General features: G+C 35.0%; 1 protein-coding gene, 1 long non-coding RNA gene and 1 other non-coding gene across 3 annotated transcripts; all 3 read right to left on the bottom strand.

Annotated features, from left to right (window-relative positions):
* Positions 1-1683: 1683 nt before the first annotated feature.
* Positions 1684-4516, bottom strand: LOC133862004 (uncharacterized). The gene is made up of 2 exons (XR_009899107.1): positions 4434-4516; positions 1684-1880 (listed from the first exon to the last, which is right to left on the bottom strand). It is a non-coding gene; the product is annotated as an uncharacterized LOC133862004 (long non-coding RNA).
* Positions 4517-10684: 6168 nt separating this feature from the next.
* TRNAG-CCC (transfer RNA glycine (anticodon CCC)) lies at positions 10685-10755 on the bottom strand. Its single transcript has one exon. It is a non-coding gene; the product is annotated as a tRNA-Gly (tRNA).
* Positions 10756-10932: 177 nt separating this feature from the next.
* On the bottom strand, positions 10933-20047 carry LOC133861994 (thylakoid lumenal 17.4 kDa protein, chloroplastic). The gene is made up of 4 exons (XM_062297832.1): positions 19866-20047; positions 19487-19608; positions 12081-12327; positions 10933-11411 (listed from the first exon to the last, which is right to left on the bottom strand). Exons 1-4 carry the CDS (start codon positions 19981-19983, stop codon positions 11188-11190), a joined length of 711 nt encoding a protein of 236 aa, XP_062153816.1. The 5' UTR covers positions 19984-20047; the 3' UTR covers positions 10933-11187.
* Between the last annotated feature and the right edge of the window lie 3128 nt (positions 20048-23175).

Raw genomic sequence — 23175 nt, 5'->3', positions numbered from 1 at the left:
GTTTAGGCCGAATGAGTTCATATTGAAATTCCTAGAATGTTGACGATTTGGTCTACTAAGTAGTAATGTTGATTTATAAATATAGATAGGTAGTATAATTTGAAGATCTATGGTTACATGTTATAGGATACCTTAGTTTAAGTTTTAAGCTTCAAATCTCAAAATATTTCTCTAGACTTCTTCTTGCAATTTATTTAGGTAGAAAGTCAACTCTGACGCTAATGGCAAGTCCAGGTAAGGGAACACAACCTAAGAACTCGAGCGAAATTTTAATAAAACTTTTCAAAAAAAAAAGTCGGAGATTTTTCTAAACTCCTTTATTCCTTTATATTAATTGTCACTTTAAATTCTATCATGATATTACTCTTATTATCAAATGTAATTGAGAAATCATGTGATTATATGATGTAGATAAAATTATAGCTCTCAAAGCATGAATTGTGAATGAGTTACACATACACCATATGAATGAAGTTAATGAAACTATGGTTCTTTAAATGTATATGTGTTATATGATGATTTCATGAGGTTCTATATAGTTATATTTGTGCACAATATCGTATATGTTGCATGTGCTTCATATGAGCGAAAAATGATGGCATCATCGTAATTATATGTGCATATATTACACAAAGTTTGACCCCACAGCAGCATCGTGTTATGATCCGAATCCATATGGGTAGTGTGGCAACCACACCAAAAGTGTGGGCTATCGGTCCGGGGGTCTTCACTTAGGGAAGTTTCTAGCCCGTCGGCTCTCCCCTGTAACGACAGGATGAGCGATTAGGTCCTTCGGGATCGGTCATTTTAGACGTGCTAAACGTAACGTGCACCGCTCACGGCTAAATGGCTGAGGTGGGCTGGTGGAGTGTAAAACTTACACTCTGCATAAATGATTGATGCATCATTCTGCATTTGATCCAGTTGTATGCCATTTGACGGTTCCTTTACTTGCTAAATTATTTGAACTCTATTTAGAATTCCAGAAAAATATCATACTCTTGTTTGTTGTACTTTCCTTACTGAGTTGTCAAACTCACTCATTTTCCTCCAAATCTTTTTAGATGACCGAGCAAGACGAAGTCATTTCTTTGTAATGGCGTAGACCTCGCTAAGAGCAATAGATCGTTGTGAACAGACCAAACCTTTATATTGTATAATATGTCTCTTTTTTAATTTATGGTATTCTAAAGAATTATTAATAGGCATGAATAATAAAATAAGAAGTTACAATTTATATGTTATAAATATACGCTTTCATTTAAATGTTTTTAGGATTTAAGTTTGCGTTTTTCCATATATCCCAAAATGGACGATGACACCACATATTTAATTCCAGGCTGCATATATGGGATCACGTTTGTTTGTATATTTATTTTTTTTGGAATTCTTTTTAAGGGGCAAGGGGCCAAACTTTTTTATTGGCCCAAAAATGTATTCTCTAAACCTTTCAAAAGTGGGGATAAGCCTTAATTAGGCTGGTCCCCTTACTTCTGTCTATGAATGTGCAATCTATTAATAAAATATACTCCTAAGCATTATGCAGAAAAATAATAAAATATACCTTTGCTACGTTAGTTTTAAGTATTTGAAGAGATTTTTATTCATAACTCATTTTTAAAGAAGTTTATTCTAATTTATGTCCGACTTGATTAATATAAATATTTGAATCCTTAAGATATATTCAGCATAATATGTCAATATACGTTCATGAAGCATAAATATCATCACAAAAAGCATTAAGTATTAACAAATAATAGTAATTCAGGGAAACCAAACAGAACTACATTTTTCCCTAATAATATTGATAGCTCCTCTTGCTGCCTTCCTTACTTCTGTCATTTCGCGTCTGGTCTGCATGCATGGTGCTATTTTCCTAGCTATCAGTCGGTCAGCATCACTTAAGAGCATTTCTAAAAAAACTAGTCAAAATTTAAGCAAATTAATTTTAGGTAAAAAATTATATTTTGTTATTTTATCTAGCCACTTTTTAAAAACCTCAAACATCAAACTCTTTAAATATTTCTATACTTTAAGAAAATATTATTTTTTATTAGATTTAGAACAACCACTTCAACAGCCATTTATAGGACTTTTTTAAGTTAATATTTTGTATTATGCTATCCTTCAGTGCTACACATTAATGAGAGGAATATATACTTTGATATTTGTAATATGAAAGATTAATTATAATGACACTACATGGAAACAAAAACTCAAAAAGCTTGTCTATTAGTGGCATTGCGTACATGCAAAATTGTCGCAACAAAAGTTGAAGGATTAAGATCAGCCCAGATCAAATCCGCAGCCATTCTTTCAAGAAAAATCACATGGAAGCACAAAAAAGAGATGGAAAATTAAAGCCCATTTACCAAATCGAAACTACTAGATACTCAGCCAAACCACAGACATAGCAAAACTAAAACCCATTAACCAATTTAAAACCAGTTTATCAGACAAAAATCCCAAACTATTGCCTAAACATGTGTTGTGTTTTGCTGCTCTTTTTCTCAGTAAACCTCTAGAATAATAGTATACACTATAGCAAGAGATTCAAAACCCACAAACCAAATCAAATATGAGATTCATAATCAAAACCCATAAACAAAATCAAACGTGGGATTCAAAAGCTTGCAAGATGCAATTAGTGAGGCGCGAATAAGCTTTTCTGCTACAACTTTAGGAGAGAACGCTGAAAAGACTGAATAAACATATGAAAAATATGAAGAGATGAAATAAATTTGGCTCTACAGACCAGATGAGCAAGTATGACAATAAGCAAATTTACTATAGTGCTGACAAGCTTGTTACAGAAGTGATTTTGAAAAAAAATTGGTGAAAGCTTTATTTTAACGAGCTTACTGTGAATACACTTATTAAGCTGTTTCGCCAAAACATGTAACAGAAACTTTGGCCAAATCAAAGAAGAAACATGGGGGAAGTTTGTTTACCTTTTTCTTCCTGTCCCAGTATTCACTAAATAACGTACCCTTAACCCTTAACTCTTTCTTAATAGGTCATTTTATTTTATGAACATAAAATATATTATTTTTATTAGTTTTAATTTCGATCAAAACGCATTAACAGTAATATATGCTAAAATAGTTATTTAGTGGTTCGATCTCTTGTATATAGAGTCTTCAAATCCACCAAATGTTTTTTTTTATTTTTTTTAAACATATTATATATAAATCCCAAGTTATTGCGAATTAATTAAAACTGAAACTATAAAATTATGGAAGTAAATATTTTCTCATTTATTGTTAGGATTTTGAGAATTTTAATAGGATTTAACAGAAAATTTTAACGGAGGATTGAAATTGAAATTTTTTGAAAAATACATACCCTAAATTGAGATATTTTAAAATTTACGTACCTTCTTTCAAAATAGATGAAAGTCCAAAAATTATAAGTGAAGTTCTTCCGAGAACTTATTTGAAGTAATGATCAAGAACAAGCAAGACGCAAAAGCTTCCACTTTTAACATTTCTTGCTCAAATGAGCATCTCAGAAACAGTAGCACCCAGCATCATGCATCCATGTGCAACTGTGGTTGGAATTCTCATTTGAGCAAGAAACGTTACAAAGAGGAGTCCACAATTCTCTCTCTCTCTCTCTCTCGCTCTCTCTCTCTCTCTTAACATTGCTTGCTCAAATTAATGAGCATCTCAGAAACAGTAGCATCCAGCATCATGCATGCATGTGCAACTGTGGTTGGAATGCTCATATGAGCAAGAAACATTACAAAGAGGGAGTCCGCAATTCTCTATGATCTCTCTCTCTCTCTCTCAAAGCCATATCCAATGTATATATGAGCCCTAGCTAGAATCAAGGCCTTATATATATATATATATATATATATATGGCATGCGAGAGCCAATATATGCAAATTACCAAAAGGGCACAGTAAGAGTTAGGTTAAACACGCGCGTACTGGTATTCTTGTGCTCTTGCATATGCAGGGGGTGTTATCACTGTGATGGGTAACCCGAACTTGTTGGATTTTTTTTTCTTAAGGAAAGTCGAGGGATCGGGAGGGTATGTACGTATAGTTAATATAAAATGAGAAATGATTATTGTATAACTCTTGATATAACTAACAAACAACTTCAATAACTTTTTTTTTCTAACTAATCATTAGATTTATTTTTTTACACATATGTTTTACATATATATCTAGTAATTAATTTTAAAAAAAATTGTTAAAATTGCACAAAAATTTAAACATATCATATCTCATATAAGATATATAGTAATCGGTTCAAAGAAGTGCTCAACAGATGAAAGAATTAATTGTAGGTACATGTTGATGGAATGGCAGCTAAAGATGGTCTGATCGATCACCTGATCAACAACCAAAAGAACAGCGATAAATCTATATATATATATATATATATAGACCAAGCAATAATATGTGGTTCCTTTGCACTTACCTCTTTCCATCTTAGCATAAGGGTCTGCAAGTCCCTGACAACTCATCCACTGTTCCACAGACCACAGTCGCTCTCTAGCCGGCTCATTAATTACAGACTATGGATTGCTCTCTCTCTCTCTCTCTCTATATATATATATATATATATATTTACCAAGCAATAATATGTGGTTCCTTTGCACTTGCCTCTTTCCTCGTCGCTATTGGACTTTTGTTTGTTTCCATCTTAGTATAAGGGTCTGCAAGTCCCTGACAACTCATCCACGGACCACAGTCGCTCTCTAGCCGGCTCATTAATTACAGACTATGGATTGCTCTCTCTCTGTACCATGGCTACTTTCCTGAATTTCATGGCTTAGTATAAAATTATCAACGTAATATGAAATTTCATGGCTTAGTATAACATTTATCTTCAAAGTAAAAGTGAAAAGCTTTTAGAAATTTGGATTTGAAAAGATAATGAATTAAAAGCAGCCGCCGTTGGTTGGATCAATGGCACAAAAAAGGCTAACAGTGGCAGCCAGAGAAGTTACGGAGAATGGAGACACGCCTCTAAAAAATTCGGTGAAAGGTCAAGTCGCAATTAATAATGATAGTTAGATAAATATCAGAGAATGGAAATTAGCCGCTAAAAACACGGTGAAGGGCCAAGCCGTATTGCATGTGTCAGGGTTCGCCAGTGAAAACCACAAAATGAGCTGGATGACTGGGCCAAATGAAGTCCAAAAATGTTCAAATGAACAAAAAAAAAAAAAAAAAAAAAAAAATTAACTATACATCGGAGAATTGAGTATTAAAAGAATGCACCAAAAAAATAATGACTTTGATTACCGTATAAAAAACCAACGTAATGTAAAATATATATTCTAACATCAATATTGATCAGACTGAAACATCCATTTCGATGGCAACTGTCAATTAATTATTTGCCAAAGCCCTCACCAAGTTTCAAAAATCAACCACTTTGGTAGCTGCTGGAATTGACATCCTGTTAATCTCTTTGGTTGAACTTTTCTTTTGGTTGATAAAATTTTAAGGTTCTTCGTAACCAAGATTAATATAAATAGAATTTGTTTCAACCACACGATTTTTTGGCTAATTAACAATGAGGCTATCAAATTATCAAAGTGGAGAAAAGTTGCTAAACTGTGATGTTTTCTTTTTCTCTTTCAATTAAGAACCCCAATTAATATATAGGACTTAATTAAGCAATTCTTAATTTCCTAATGGCTAAACTACTTCTATATATATATATATATATATATATATATATATATATATATATATATATATATATATATATATATATATATATATATATATATATAAGTGATTGTTCTATAACTTTTTTTCAAACCAATTATTTAATATGTTTTTCTGCATGCGTGTCATATATATTCGATGCTTTATTTTTTTAAAAAAAATGTTAAAGTTTTACAGAAATTGTACAAGATCGTTGTTTTGAGATTTGTCTATAAATTTAAAATACAATAATAAAAGCGGAATATAAAGAATTACAGGTGATTTTTTGTTAGACACTTACGTCCAAAACCACTTCGAATTAGTCATAAGGGCTATATTGTGCTCATTGGCTTAATTGTTTACAATACATAGGTTCATATTTATAGTTAAATAAGTCGTCTTATACAAGTAAACCTAAATCGACCGAGACTATAAAATATAAATCACTAATATTATATTTAAAATATATTTATATTCTGAATATATTATAACATCCATTCTCAAACTCAAGCTTTCATAAATTAAAACTCAAGGTAAAAATTTATGAAAGCTTGAATTTGAAAATAAAAAATAAAAATTGGGGTAAAATTGAAAAATAAAAAAATTTGGAGAGGTTAAACTAAAAAGAAAATTAAAAATTTAAGGGGTAAAATTTTGTTTTTTAAAAAGTTATAATTAAAAAAAAAAAATATTGAAAAAGTGGGGTCCAAGCCCTTCTGTCATTGGTCACAAGTACGTACCCGAGAACGTGATCAATCAACTTGCACCGACCTGCGGGCTATCTGCATCCGTTTGCAACTATTGGGGACAGAATAATTAAAAGCATGACGTGGAATTGACAAGTCCACCCTTCCTCCCCGCATCCCAATTTCTGACTTCTTGGGAGCTGAAGCACGTGAGTCCTCCCTTAATAATACAAATGTAGCGTAATAATGCTAATAGTACAATTTCACTCCCAATTAATACATAATTTTAACGAGTTGTGCAATAATTAAAGTAGGGTTACACATGAATCAGGCCCAATGTGGTAATGTGATCACAAATTGCCAAGTCTGGCAGCCCTCCCCTACCCCTACCCCTTTCTATTTTCTTATTTTCACTTCTCATGCCTAGAGTGGCAAAGGACGTTGAATCGGAAATAATAGTAAAAAGTGATAAATATGATATAAAGTTAAAAAAAAATTTATATAGAAAAGTAAAAAAAATAAAATTATATTGTAGTAAATTTTTTTTATTTAAATAGTAATAAAAAATTATTGATGTAATATAAAATTAGAATGTTTTGAAATTGATTATTTTTTAAAAAAAAGTAAAGAGAGAAAAAAGTTCCCAAACAAGTCTTTATAAAAGAAAAGAAAAAAAAACATAATTAACAGAAAACGTCAACGTGTCAGCCCATTTGAAAAGAGATATAATTTTTTTGTCAATTTTTTAAACATTTAAAAATATAACTATTTTATGTGATAAAGAATCATAAGCTCTTAAAACTAAATAAACACACGTATGAGTAAGATGAGAAGTGTAAACCCCTCATTGCTCAAAGAAGAAAATCTAGCAACTAATTAGCGTTTGTACGTCACGTGAAGAAGAAAATAAAATTGAATTACATTTTGAATGTTCAATTATGTTCCTGAATTCTGTACGAGACAGGAAAAGAATGAAACAGGGTGTGTCGGGTCATATCGAGAGAGGGTTGTGGGCCAAAAGAAGAAAAAATCTAGCAACCAGTTAACGCCATATCTAATATGACAATGACATTACGGTACAGCTGTTTAGTAATCCAGTCCCCACCCCCTCCTTTTGTCCTGTATAAGAAAGGAGTGAAGCTTCACGCTTCAAAACGGGCAAAAGTCTTCTGTCAAAAGGCTAGCATTCGGACATTGACAGGGATATTTTGTTGGGGAAAGATAGTGGGGAGGGGGAGGGGTGATACAAACCACGTAATGCAAGAGTGAGAGCGTCAAACAGGGAGCTACGCATGATGTGCGTTTGTGAGATTTCTTAGTCTCAATATATATTTTACTATGTAACAATATATACATATAAAATTTAATCCGAATCCAATATTAATTGTGACAGGTGTTACACAAAAAAGTAACAGTGTATTATGGCATATGGAAAAATATTGGAATCTTTAGTACTTTCCAATCCAAATTACTAACGTTTTGGACAGCATCTCATAGAAGAGATTGTATGTGGTTTACATGTTCTAACAAATTTTGTGATGTCTGACCACCTATTTAGGTAGATGAATCCTCATGTGGACTTTCTCTATTAAAGCACATTCATCTTCATCCGCACATCAACTGAAACCAAATGAAGATGATCATCAAACCAATGCATTCTTTGTTTGTTTATTCTCATATTTATTGTCTAAATTACTAGCAATTTGAACTAAAATTACTAGAGATCCTCATCATGATAATATCTAGGCAGCTGCACAACCTTTATGTTCCATTGGGGACCATTACTCTGCAATCTAATGCATGCTCACCAGCCACTTCTTGTTGGGGCAAAACATAAACTTGGCTATCTAAGAGCATTCACAATTAATTATTTAAAATTTATCTAAATTTAACTATAAAAATCTACTTTTGTTGATTTAGCTAGTAATTTTTTAAAGCTATATCCTCTAAAAAAAAAAAAAAACTTTTTAAAGCTATTAAATATCAAACTCTCTAAATGTTTATCTACTTTAAATAAATATTACTTTTTATTGATAAAGTTAATTACTAAAAGCATTCAATGCATTAAATTCAAATCAAGCCACGCATGAAGCGGATGTCACTAGTTTAAATCCTCCCTCCCCCTCTTGTGTGGACATGTCAAAAAAAAAAAATTAGGCCACAGATTTTGAAGCATTCAATGCAAAAAATAATATTGAAAAAAAAATTAACATTTAATTTTTGGCTTTTTAGATTTAAAGAGACATTCAGATAGTGATAGATGTTAAATTTAAATTTTTATAGAGAGTTTGTTAAATGGTATTTTCTTTTTTCTTTTTTAATGTTTTATTAAAAATTTAGAGAGAAATCAAATTTAAGGAGCTCATTGTGAGTGCTATAAGGATTTGATGTGCAAGCTTTCTTTTACTCTCCCTTTTTTTTTTAATTAAAAAAAAAAAAAAAAAAAAAAAGGGAAGAAGAAGAAGAAAGAAGGAAGAAAAAAAGATGAAGTTGAACACAGAGTTCGTACAAATACCCTCATTAAAGAAGTAGAACCTTCAGCACATATGAGTGTAAACGAACTGAGCTACTCTTAAACTTACTCGATATCAGCTCAAATAAACTCGACTCATACTCGAATTGATTATTAAATAAGTTACTCGTAAACACGAAATTAGGCTCAATTATTAAACTATACAAACTCGTATAAATTCGGCTCGACTCGATTAATGCTTGTAAACCCACTCGTATAATGATCAACTCGTATATATATAAGTTATATATTAATTTGTTGATATATAACTTATTTTGATAATATAGTATATTAATAAACAATATACTATATGTAAGCATAAATTAAGTAACAAATAACAATGATCATTGGTCAGTATATATTAATTGGTTATATGTATATAAAATAATAAAAATGAATAATATCAATACTTAATTGTTAGTCATATGATAAAATGACAGTCCAAATACTTAATCATACTATTATTATTCACTTTGTTATTATAAGTATTATCGTTAGGTATTTAGTAATCATTACATCATGTGATCTAATATCTAAGATCATGCGGATTGTTAGATCATGTTAGTATACTATCATATGATAATTCATAGATCGTATGATCATATGATATTAGTATTATTAATTAGTAAATAGTTATGAATTATGATAATTATAAGGAGTAATTACCTTTTCCCCCCATAAACTATCGGCCTATGTCATTTTGCTCCCACGAACTACCACTTCAACTAAAAGAGAGCATCAAATTACCATTTTTACACACTTGCCTCCTTCCGTCAGTCTAATTCATGCAAAGACTTAAATGCCCTAACTCAATTTTAAAAATGACCTAAATATTCTCGTCTTAATTAAAAAAAAAACCCTGAAGGAAAAGGGGTGGCCGCATGGCCTCCCCATAAATGACCTAGGGTGGCCGCGCGGCCACCCCTTAGGCCGGGGTGGGTTGCGAGCCACCCCTTTTCCTTCAGGTTTTTTTTTTTTTTTTTTTTTTTTTTTTTTTTTTTTAATATATTAATTTTAATATTTTTTTTTTATTAATTACTGTAGAGGGCATTTTGGTATTTAAATTAAAATTAACGGAAAAAAAATGGCATATTCCATCCAAGTTAACGGGATTCTTGACGGAAAGGGGCAAAGTGTGTAAAATTAGTAGTTTGATGCTCTCTTTTGGTCGAAGTAGTAGTTCGTGGGGGCAAAATGACATAGGCCGGTAGTTCATGGGGGGGAAAAAGTAATTACCCCTAATTATAATTTATGACTCATAATAATCATATTTATCATAGATAATCTCATTAATCAAGTAATATGATACATGTGAGAGCATCAAACAGAGAATTACACATGACGTGCGTTTGTGAGATTTATCAGTCTCAATATATATTTGACTATGTAACAATACTTTTACTATGTAACAATATATACATATAAAATTTAATTTGAACCCAATATTGATTATGACAGGTGTTACACAAAAAAGTGACAGTGTATTATGGTATATGGAAAAATATTGGAATCTTTAGTACTTTCCAATCCAAATTACTAACGATTTGGACGGCATATAATGAGAGAAATTGTATATGATTTACATATTTAAATAAATTTTGCGATGTCTGGCCACCTATGAGTCTCATGTTGACTTTCTCTATCAAAGCACATATCATTTTCTATAAGGAGAAATTATTTAATATTTCGCAAGTGTACTCTCTCTCTCTCTCTCTCTCATAAAATGGTAGATCTCACCTTAACTGTTGGGACTAGAAGTTTTTTTTTAAAAAAAAAACAAGAAGAAAAAAAGAGGAAACTATGTATTATTTGTGCGCATCCGGGGAATCGAACCCCGGTCGGTACCGTGGGAGGGTACTATGATACCACTACACTAGATGCGCTTGTTTGGAGAAGAGAGTAATAAAGACCAAATTAAAGCCCAATTTTATTTTTCATTTCTTGACAAGATAGCTTGGTAATGGGATTCAGACCATTCATTTTATGAGTCCTACTTGGTTAAAAAAGTGTAAAAATTTGGTCCCAAAGTGGGGCGGTGATGACCGAGTCACAATCACAGATGAAAAATACCTTTCACAATGCTTTCAATGGGAGATGATAAATATATGAAAGGAAATACAATATGAACCATGTATAGCTTTGTCCTCAATTTGTAAGCCAGAATCAATGGAAACTACAAGGTACAAAGAAACAGCAATGATCAAGATTCAAATCTACTATTTCAATGGGTACCCGTTACAAAAATCTTTGAGATCGATGACATAGCAGCTTACATCCTTCTATTGAAGAAGTGGGTAAAATTAGATTGGATGAGGTCATCGACATCCCAGAACAGCTCTTCCTTCAGCATTTATAGTCGTATTCCTACAAATCTTTTGAAGATCAATGTAGCCAATAATGGTGTCCTCAAAAACTGCATCTTCCAATTGAGCTTCATTAAAGGTGGAGCCAGACAATACTGTGTTCCTAAATACAGCTCCTTGGAGATTAGCTTTCTCAAAATTAACACGATCCAAAACTGCATTTGAGAAATCTACACCTACATACAATTGAAATCACCATTAGCCAACATAAATCCTCATATGGTAGATTTCAAGGATTGATACGTGTGTTTTAGTATTCTCTTTAACTCAGGAAAAGGAGAGTTGTTCCTGAAAGTTAGTCCACTTTGGAGACCATCATAGAAGTCACAAAACTCCAAATTTTATCTATGGTTTATCATACAAGTTTATGTTACAAGGGTTTATCATATGAGTTTATGCTAGAAGTGTGAGAGTTTATGATACCGAGTGTGAGTGATTAATATAGCATAATTGGGTCCAAACTCATAAGCTTAAATTTTTGAGTTGAGTGGTGTCTCAACGTGCTATATTATAGTCTCACTGAAAGGCATCTCAAGGTGTCAATCTCCCTAACAAAACTCATCGCATAAAATGAGGAAATCATCCTTGGATAATCATGATCTGCATCAAATCTTGCCCAGAAAAGGGTAGAAGGGATGAGAGAACCTTGCGTCCCGTTGTATAATCCATAGACTCGATGAGTTTCCAGATGACCAACAAAAAAAAAGAGATTGTATTGGTACATAATTTACAGAAACAAAATCTAAATATCCTTAAGCTAAAAGATTGCATTGGAAAACCATATGAACTGTAAATAAGTGAATAATTTCACTAAACACAACTCAAAGGATGAGATAGGAAATTACCCTTAAAGCTAGCTCCAGCAGCATATGCCTTTGACATCACCACTTCTGTCATGTCTGCACCATCAAACTTAGCATCTGACATTAGGGCTGCTGCAAGAGACTTCCCCTTCAGGTTGGATTTCTCATTTGTGTAATCACAGAATCGGAGATCAATTGGCTTGTCATAAACACCGTTTGCCTGACCTATTGTGTTACCAACAAATGCTTTCTCACAGCGATTGGGCTCTGTTGACAATGGAGGCAGCCTCTGCATGGCAAACATAATACATTTGTTCATGTCATTCACAAGTAAAATTTGTATTCTTCCATGAAATTAAAATCAGTAGTTTTTATGGTAATTATTATTTTTTTGTTATAAATTATAATGTACTGCTTAGTTTTATCTTTAAAAAATAGGAGAACATGCATGCGAAATACACAAAGAAATCAACCAAAATAGAAACACAGCCTTAGCCAAGCCAGAGCAAGTCTGCAGAAACTAAATTAAGAAAACAATAAAGTGAAAAGGTTCCAAGCCATCAGGGAATGAAGCAAAAGCTCATCACTGATGAGTGCTTTCTGATGGAATGGTTGAAAAATGGAGGAATGTGAAAATGGAATAGAAAATATGTTGATAATGAACTCCAGTTAATGGTTGGAAACAGACCACAAGTGAAACCAATTAGGGTTTGGAAACAAACCACAAGACAAAAGTCTATTTCTTTTCTTCCCATTCATTTATGACTTCCATTCTTTAAATAGATAACATAGCATTATAGGATTGAACCACAACTCAGAACATTCCTACTACGACTCAACCAAGTGGTGATAAGCACCCACTCAAACTAATCTATTAGAAATAATAGACTCCTACTAATCTAATAACAAACTAACCTGACTTGATGACTCACAGACTTGATAAACATTTGCTAAACAACCAAAGATAAAGATAAGTGTAGTCTATCCAACATAATGATAAAGATAACATAATTATCCAGCTACCTATCTACTAATTGATAAGGATCACGTGGATTGGATGCTTCACCCAAGTGAAGTTGATTAGGATTCTAACTCTAAGGGACCGGTTGCTATCAATTGCCCCTCCTTGAACACAATCCTTGTCCTCAAGGTCGAGTTCTCTCATATCCATCTGCCTCTTCAACATTTTCAAGCTCCAACTCATCGTCTAGATTAGCTTCAATAATGAAAACATGTGGGACTGCACAACGATGCCCCGGCGTGAACCTCTCATTGCAGCTGAAACATAATCCTTGTACCCTTCTTTTCTGCATTTCCTCCCACGAAAGTTTTTTGACAGAAGTTTGAGAACCTCGAGCTTTAGAACTTATCGTCGTAGTGGTATTGCTTTCCCATGATGGGCTCCTTTCCGAGTGGGTTAACTCATCCTCCTGCATTCGTGCGAATTCAATGGTCTCACAGAGTGTGCGAGGCTTGAAATTACGAACATCATTTAAAATTTAGCCTTCAACCCGCCTAAGAACGTCCCAATTAGTGCTTTTTGTGGCCATCCAACCACACGGTTGGCCAATTTTTCAAACTCCTGTTGATACTCTCTCAAGGTTCCCTTCTGTTTGACCCGGGATAGAGCTTTGTCGTAATCCTCGTATTCTGTTGGGTCAAACCTAGCTACCAATTCCCTCTCAAGAATGGGCCAAGTAATCTGCTGGTTTTCAGCCTGGTAAACCCTTTTTAACCATTGCCACCACTGGTTTGCCTCGCCTTCCAAGTAGAACGCCACCAGTGTGACTTTTTGCTCTTCTGCTGTGGACTGATACTCAAAGAATTGAGCAACTCGGTCCAACCAAATAATAGGATCTTCTCCATGGAACTTTGGAAATTTCATCTTCATAGGCCGAAAACAATGCCCGTTTCCCTGGTGGTCACGACTGTCACTAAACCGTGAGTTAGAGCTATCCTCATTATCCTCCTTCTCCTTCTCCTTCTCTGGATGGTATGGTGGCTCTCCTTGCTTTTTTGCAAATGTGGCCAAAGCCTCCTGTACTGATCAGGTAATGCTCATCTGCATTGACCGTTCATAGCTCTCCTTCTCCTTTTTGACCAATCAGAGATTTCCTTCAACGAGCGTTCCAGATTCTGCATAGACGCATTCAACGAGCGCTCCATATTCTGCATAGACCCACGGATCTCATGCACGTCGGTCTCCAACTTCTCAATGCGGTCCTTTTGGGTCGACATTACTCTAATACCAATTGATGAGTGCTTTCTGATGGAATGGTTGAAAAATTGAGGAATGTGAAAATGGAATGGAAAATATGTTGATAATGAACTCCAATTAATGGCTGGAGACAGACCCCAAGTGAATCCAATTAGGGTTTGGAAACAAACCACAAGACAAAAGTCTATTTCTTTTCTTCCCATTCATTTATGACTTCCATTCTTTAAATAGATAATATAGCATTGTAGGATTGAACCACAACTCAGAACATTCCTACTACGACTCAACCAAGTGGTGATAAGCACCCACTCAAACTAATCTATTAGAAATAATAGACTCCTAGTAATCTAATAACAAACTAACCTGACTTGATGACTCATAGACTTGATAAACATTTGCTAAACAACCAAAGATAAAGATAAGTGTAGTCTATCCAACATAATGATAAAGATAACATAATTATCTAGCTACCTATCTACTAATTGATAAGGATCACATGGATTGGATGCTTCATCCAGGTGAAGTTGATTAGGATTCTAACTCTAAGGGACCGGTTCCTATCAATCACTAATCATGCATCTCAGGTGCACATCATTCAATAACCATTTCGTTATCCACTTCCCTTTTATTGAACTGGCTGCTGTAAAGTATATCTCTCTCAGAACCACAAAACAGACAGCCAACAATTTTATGTGTGGTTCAAAAGATTGAAACCTATTAGAGCATTAGCATCCAGTTCTTCAAACCATTTTTTTTTTCTTCAAATTATAGCTAACCACACCCTAAAATGCCTCTACATCCGGTTCTTTACCATTCTTCATTTTGTTTCAAATTATATGAAAAACCCGTCTCTGGGGTTTAATGGTTATTTTAATGAATTAGAAAAGGTGGGATGTAGAGTTTTAAAGAGTGATAATGAATATTTTAATGGAGTACAGAAAAAATAAAGAATGAGATGTAGAGTGTGTTTCAAAAGTGAGTAGTTCAAAAAAAAAAAAGAAGAAGAAGGAAAAAAAATTGAGGTTTTTCTTCAAAATTTGAAGAAAATTTTAAAGAACTGGATGCTAATGCTCTTAGCTAGAATAGTATAGCAAGAGACCAATTGCCTATTAAGATCTTAAAATAAATATATATTGAAAGGGGGAAAAGAAGTTTCCATTTATATTCCTTTTCCACAAAAGAACATATTCTTTGGAGGATATAATGGATTATGGGATTCTTTTTAAAATACTACCATATTCTACATGTGTACTAAGTCAACTTGAGAATCCCAATATATCCTCTAATATATTCCCATTTCCTAAATGCCACTTTCTCTCCTCTATAAGAATAAGGTAGAGGGTAAGATCATGGGTTCAAAACCCAATGGGTGTGTGTAGCTCATCAATTTTATATATTTATTTTTTATTTTTTTTTAAAAAATGTAATCCATTATAGTTACATTATTCCAAGCTAAGATTCCAATGCCAGACATCCCATCTAACATCTCACACAATTGTCCAATCTTTATCAGTTAGAGTAGAAACTATCTGGTAATTATTTCATAATAGCCTCTTAAAAATACTAAATTTCCTCTCCATATCTATGCACTTCTAAGATTGAATAACTTTGCAAGGATAAAAATGAAAAATGTGGTTTCATAGATCTGCTTTGACCGAATAGCCGTGAGTGAGAAGCTGGTGGGTTTATATTATAAGATCTTTTGAGAAGAAGAATGATAACGGGAAGTGTTTCACAGCCACTTATTCTTAAGCTGATACAAAGACAAGTTTCAAACTCATGCCCTTTGCTCTGATACAATGTTTTAATCACTACTTATCACAAAATCTTAAGCAAATAAAAAATTGTTAATTTAATCATTTAATTTATATTCTAACACGAAAAAACAACTCAACCCTCATGAAATCTCAATTGTAGTTTCTCTTTTTCTTTTTTTTCTTTTTTGGATGAATAAAGTCTATTATACTTCAGGGGCATTCCGAGAATCGAAATTTCAGAATCATTGGCCAACCTTTAGGCATAATTCACTTAAACATGTTATAGATATATGTGGTAGATATCAATACAATTAACATTAAGAAGAAAAAAAACAGCAGAAAGCGAAATTGTTTATACTAGCAGCCTGTAACAGGTCCTTAGTAGCCGGAGGGGTTGAATTGTAATAAGTGAAATAGTTGGTTAGTTAGTCACTTGATTAGTTGAACGTAGTGGTTACAAGCTAGTTAGTTAGCTGTTATGTTAGTTGAGTCTTGAGTTGTATAAATAGAGAAGAGAAGGCTGAGAGAAGCATCTTGGATCATTTGTATTGTTCTTGGAACAAGAGGAGATTAGCACTCTCGAATGTTGCTAAGGAGACCGGCAATCTCGAATTTGCCATTATCGTTACTACTTGATTCTCTTTCAATTGTTCATCTTTTCCCTCTCAAATCTACTTCCATTTTCATATTTCTTGTTAAATTCCGTAACAGTTTAGGGAACTGTTACAAGTGGTATCAGAGCCTAGATCCACTGATTTTTGATTTTGTTCATTTGCAAACCCTAAATCCATGGATCTTCACCATTTTGATGGAAAAAACCTTTCAGTTTGGATGTTCCAGCTTCAGCAAAATTTCCTTTACTATAATACTCCCAATGATCTTCACAAATATATGATGGCCTCATATTACATGGAAGGTGATGCTCTAACTTGGTTGGAAACAATGGAGAGAAATGGAGTTTTTACAATGGATGCTGATTGGGAGAAGTTTGTGCGACTCATTCACCTTCGATTCGGACAAGAATCAGTTCCTGAGAAGGAAAAATACCTAGAAAATGTCAAGGAAGGAGAAGAGGAGAAAAGAGATGAAGAAGCAACTGATTCGGTTGAAGCTCCTTACCTTCTGTTCGATGAGATTTCCCAACCAAAATGTTCAGAATCTCTAGTGGAGAAGCAATTAACAGATTTAGTTCCTAAGGAGGTAGAAAACCAAGAGGAATTCACGACCGAAGAAGAGGAGAAGACTGAAAAAATTTCTCCAGAAACAGATTCGGATGAAGGCACAACACACACAGCAATTCCCGAATCAGAAACAGATCCTGTTGCAACTACCTACCACGAGAAAGGAGAAGAGGAGAAGAAAGGTGGAGAAGCCATAAATGCAGTTGGAGATGCCTATCACCTGCTTGATGAAATTCCTCAACCGAAAGAATCAGAATCTTTCTTAGGTAAGCCATTTCCAATTCTGGTGGATGGTGATATCAATGAGCAGCACGAGTTTGATGAAAGGCCGGGAGAGTTGGAATTGGTGGTTCGGAAGCATAGATGGAAGTGGAAGCAAGGGGAAGAAGAAAAAGATGCATGGTGCCGTTTTGAACTGGACAAAGACGTCTTCATGGATGGCTTAACAAGTTACGAGAAAAAAATTTCTTATTCTAAAGCTGGAGAAAACAAACAAAACCTTGGGCAGTTGGTAACTTGTGAAAGATGTGCAGAGAAGCTTCATTATAAAAGGCGGGATGAGATTGGAGAGGATTTTGTGCTGCTGAAGCACAAATGGCGATGGAGAGAGGTGGTATCACATGCTGCCGGTGGTCTCGAGCTGCAAAGGCTTCACTTAGAGATTGCTGAATCAGTTTCTTTTCCAGTTGCCTCTAAAGATGGTCATCAAGATTCCGGGAATGGTCATTATTGGATACAACATGAAGAGGAGTTTAGAATTAAGTTTGAGCTTGACGTGGAGGATAGGAAGCTTGAAGAAACTTCTGAGCCACTAAGGTACGTTGTTGTTGGTGAAGAAGTGAGCAACGGCAGATTCTCTTCTGCCATGCGAGCAAGCCTCTCTACAATGGTTGTGTTTGACTTGTGGCACCGATGGCGTTGGAAGGACAGACGCCGTGATCTTCAAGGAGCCATCGTTCAGATGGTGAGCTCAAAGCTGAGTGTCGGTGTAAATGATATTGATGGGTCTTTTCAACATTCTCAAGGAAAAACGTGGCACAACCTTGATTCACCTTTTCCATGGAGTGCCAGATGTGCTCTTTCATGGAGTGCCAGCTGTGTTCTCTACATTGAAAATGGAAGTGGAGAGTTGAATTCAGAGTCAACTTGTACAGCTATTGTCTTGGCTTTTGGGAAGAGTAGATTTTTCTTGAAGGAGACAATCTCACGTGCCTTGCCAACCTTGGTTAGTGAAATGTTAAGTAAATATGAAACAGTGGAGGACAACTATCAACGCACTAGACTTTCAGAGGAATTTCTGGCTTACTGCATTTGATGTTATTTTTTTTAGACGCACGTTGGTACACCCGAGCTCAATCATACCGTGGAGTGTTCATAAAGATGGAGCCCGTGATAAGGGAAGCCTAGAAAAGGAAGCTGGCATGGGAAATGGGGCTTGGAATGCAATAGAGGAGGAGAGTTACATTTGGCTCCAATCACCCGGTCAAGTGGAGTGCTGTATCCCCAAATTTGTAGGGATGATTAATATTGTATATTTCCTAGGGTGTGACTACGGGGTTTTTGATCCAGGAGGGGAACGAGTACTACCAGAACAAGGAAGAAGAAATAGGGAAGCAACATTCCAATCCAATATGCGGTTACAAGAAAACATTGGTGTCAAAGTCGTGCAATTGAGTCTAGAGGAGGAAGTAGCTGCCAGAGTCTTTTGGTTGCAGATTTAATCTTTGGGTTGCTTTTGCATATGGTGTGCTGCGTCTTATGCTTTCCAGGATACGTTTAAGGGCAATGAGGGCTTACATTTTTTGTTTTGTTCAACCTGCACCTTGAGGGCAAGGTGCTTAAAAGGGGTGGGTAATGTAACAGGTCCTTAGTAGCCGGAGGGGTTGAATTGTAATAAGTGAAATAGTTGGTTAGTTAGTCACTTGATTAGTTGAACGTAGTGGTTACAAGCTAGTTAGTTAGCTGTTATGTTAGTTGAGTCTTGAGTTGTATAAATAGAGAAGAGAAGGCTGAGAGAAGCATCTTGGATCATTTGTATTGTTCTTGGAACAAGAGGAGATTAGCACTCTCGAATGTTGCTAAGGAGACCGGCAATCTCGAATTTTCCATTATCGTTACTACTTGATTCTCTTTCAATTGTTCATCTTTTCCCTCTCAAATCTACTTCCATTTTCATATTTCTTGTTAAATTCCGTAACAGTTTAGGGAACTGTTACATAGTCTGGTTAGTAATCACGTATGAAAAATAAATAAATGCTGATCATGTAATTGAGTGATATGTGCGCTCTTAACCTGGTTGGCAGCAATTACAGGTGAGGCAGAAGTCACAGCCCAAACAGCAAGAACGCCACAAGCTACACCTCTAAGTTCCTTAAATTGAAGTAAGTTTCCCTTGGATTCAGAACCATCTCTAGCTGCCCCAGACACACCAAATAACAACAGATATATCAGCTTGACAATCTTACACTTCACTTAGTGGGTACCGACAGAATCAAAGCTAATATCAAATGGGTATATTATAAATGTTATCAATAAGTATGAAATACAAATGGGTAAATGATTTTATTGGCTATTTTTCATCTTTCATTGGTTCATATTTCAATTTTTCAATCTTTAACAAACCAAAAAAAAAAAAGAGAGAGAGAAATAATTAATGAGACAATTATCATACCAGAGCAACTGATTCTGATAGACGAGTGGAGTTCTGGAATGGGGAAAGCGTGGCGTTTGGGATAGGAGTTTCGGAGGGACAATCCGTTTCGGGAGAGTGGAATTGAAAGAGTCGCCATTTCTATATCTGAGGAAGCTTTTCGCTGGCTTTCTCTGTCTGTGTAACTTATCCGTTGATGTTTCTGGCAGGTACATACGTTTATCTTACGTGGCATGACACGCAAGACAATGGAGCGGAAGTGTTTGGACACAAGGACATGCGATATGGTGATAGCCGACAGGCCCTTCCAAACAGTCACTAGCGTTTGATGTTGCCGCGCGTGGAGTAAAAAACAAATTAGAGATGCTAGAGATAATACTACAAGGATTAAAATTTTCTATAGTTCTAAAGGAATTCGATGGAGGAGAGTTTCTAAAATCTTTTTTTTTTTTTTTTAACAGAAATCCCAACATCTTAGGAAATCCCAACAAAAAGCTAGAGATATACTCGGAAAAAATTAATCCCAAAAAAAGGGATCTAGGGACAATGTTGTTCCCTAGTTACAATATTCAAAATACTCAAAGGACATTCTTCAATCCAATCCCGCTCTACCTTGCTTCTTGTTGCCTTCTTAGCTAGTATATGTGCCGCCTCATTACATTTTTTAGGAATAAAGGAAAATTTCTCCACTTTGAAGTTCACTAAATTGGCATGAATACTTTCAATGAAATGACCTACTTTTGATAAAAACGAGGGAGCCGAATTAATTTCTTTTACCACTGAAGCTACATCCCCCTCAAACAAAACATCAAAGAAACCAGCTTCCTGGCAAAACTGCATAACACATAAAACCCCCATAACCTCAACAATGCTGGACTCAGCCACCAACTCTTTTGTAACATTTTTTACACTCAAAACAAAACCATTTCTATCTCTGGCCACAACACCCAAACCAATCCAACCTTGATTCGCATTAATCGACGCATCCCAATAAACTTTTATAAGCCCATCCGGAGGAGGAAGCCACCGGCTGTGACGATTGCATGGGATGGTCCGGTCATCAGTATCAATTGGGACTGTTTTCATACATCTTCTATAATCATCTTGGGCAAAAATTGAGTCATTCATAACACTGTTCGGATGAGCAAAAATTCCTTCAAAAACCCATGAGTTGCGCCTCAACTATATACGTCTGGATATCACTGCCGTTAAGGCTAACTGCTCCTTATTGAACCTATGCAAAACATATTCAAATAAGGCTTTAAAATTAGATGCAGCACAATAACTTTTATGAAAACATGATACTTTCCCCCCCCCCCCCCCCCCCCCACATCACAGGCTACCGGGCACTCCCATAAAAGCATGTATTATAGTTTCATCCTCAGATTCACAGCATGGGCATTTTATATTATCCACAACCTTTTTATGGAAAATGTTGGCTTTAGTGGGTAGAAAGTTATTTCAAGCCCTCCAACAGAATAGCATGACTGTATTGGGGACCTCCATAGCCCATAAGGCGTTCCAAATCTCCTTTCCTTCCCCCCCAATCGAGCATTGCACCCCTTCTCTTTCTTTCAATTCTTTACTTAAATGATAGACACTCATAATCGTAAAATCACCATTTTTGGTTCCCATCCAGATCAGCCTATCCTTCGATAGCCCCAGACTCAGAGGGATTTGGCATATGGCCTTTGCTTCTTTCTCATCAAAGACCTCCTTTATAAGATTGGAATTCCACCCTTTTAACTCTACATCAATTAGCTCAGTAGCTTTAGCATTGGGAGAAATAACATTTGGGATAGATTGGACTGCATAAGAAGTTGGGCTGGGCAGCCATCTGTCACCCCAAACCTAAATTGAATTCCCATCTCCAACTCTCCATATCATTCCATGCAATAAGAATTCCCTTGAATTAAACCAACTCCTCAAAACATAGGAAGGCTTTGAACCCAAATTGGCATGCAAGAAAGTTGAGTTGGGAAAATATTTTGCTTGTAGAATCTTAGCAACCATAGAAGTTGGATCCTGAAGCAATCTCCACCCTTGTTTAGCTAGTAAGGCCTTGTTAAAAAGAGTCAAATCTCTAAAACCAAGACCTCCAATAGATTTAGATCTCCCCATTTTCTCTCAACTCATCCAATGAATTTGAGATCTATTAGCCATGTGAGTCCAACAAAAATTATGCATCAACTTGGTAAGCTCCTTACATAGGGCAACCGGCAATTGGAAAACACCCATGCTATAGGTGGGTATGACTTGGACCACGACCTTTAAAAGAACCTCATTCCCAGCTTGCGAAAGAATATCTAAAATCTTGATTCATATTAGAATTATGAAAAATATTCAGGGTACTATACATCTTACTACAAGTCCTTATAAATTGACGTGACAGTACATGTATTACTTACTTCGCTAGCCACGTTAGGGTAATATAACTTTTACTACAATCCCTTATAGTACTAGTAGCAAATACCCTATAGGTGGTTCAATTTCCTAAATATATGTTAAAAAAATCATAAAAAATCACGTGCAACAAATTCTCAATAGGTTTTTTAAGCATTGAGAATGCTATAGTATTTTTCAATGCATTAGAAAGCCCTGTAGCATTCCCAATTATTATTATAATCATAAACTTGATTCTCTCTCCTCTCACACCTCACCTCTCTTCTCCTACAATGTTACGTAAGAGAATTTGAATTATCGGGAATGTGTAAATAATTAAGAATTATGGGAATATGAGATTCCATGTTTGGTTTACTCATATGCATCTTATAGGAATTATTTATTCTTTCCAAAATATTATCTCTCTTTTGTTTTCTGTTTTCAAGTGCATAAAGTTGTTGATAGGAAAGTATTTAAAAATTAAACAAAAAAATGACAAGGAAAAAGAAACTGTATATAACCTGTGGTTTTTCTTTCATTTATCAATATATAAATGGATAATTGCATTATTGGTCCCTGTGGTATGCCATAATTATTTTTCACTCCCTATGGTTCAAAAATTTCATGGAAGATTCTTGCGGTTAGCAATAATTACAAATTGATTCCTGGAGTCAAATTCTGTTAAAAATTTTAACAGATTCTGTCAAATGCCACTTCAGCACCACGTGTCGCCAATAAGATGGTGACATGTGCCCATCTTAATAAAAATTTATTAAAAAAATAAATAAATATACATTTTTTTTTTAAAAAAAAAAGAAAACAAAAAAGGGAAGGCAAAGGGGTGGCCTGGCCACCCCCAATGGCATGGGGGTGGCCACGCGCCACCTCCGACCACCTCTGGGGGTGGCCGCGGCCTCCCCAAAGCTTGGGAGTGGCCATTGGGCCACCC

Source organism: Alnus glutinosa, chromosome 1 (genome assembly GCF_958979055.1).
Source record: "Alnus glutinosa chromosome 1, dhAlnGlut1.1, whole genome shotgun sequence".
NCBI lineage: Eukaryota > Viridiplantae > Streptophyta > Magnoliopsida > Fagales > Betulaceae > Alnus > Alnus glutinosa.
Note: the sequence above shows the minus strand (reverse complement) of the source record. Positions and strands in the feature narration are given on the sequence as shown.

Coding starts and splice junctions, on each gene's coding strand:
- LOC133861994 (XM_062297832.1), bottom strand. CDS start 19,983: ATGGCGACTCTTTCAATTCCACTCTCCCGAAACGGATTGTCCCTCCGA. Junction 19,609..19,865: donor TATCAGAATCAGTTGCTCTG/GTATGATAATTG, acceptor TGTCTGGGGCAG/CTAGAGATGGTTCTGAATCC. Junction 12,328..19,486: donor CTGTAATTGCTGCCAACCAG/GTTAAGAGCGCA, acceptor TTTGCCATGCAG/AGGCTGCCTCCATTGTCAAC.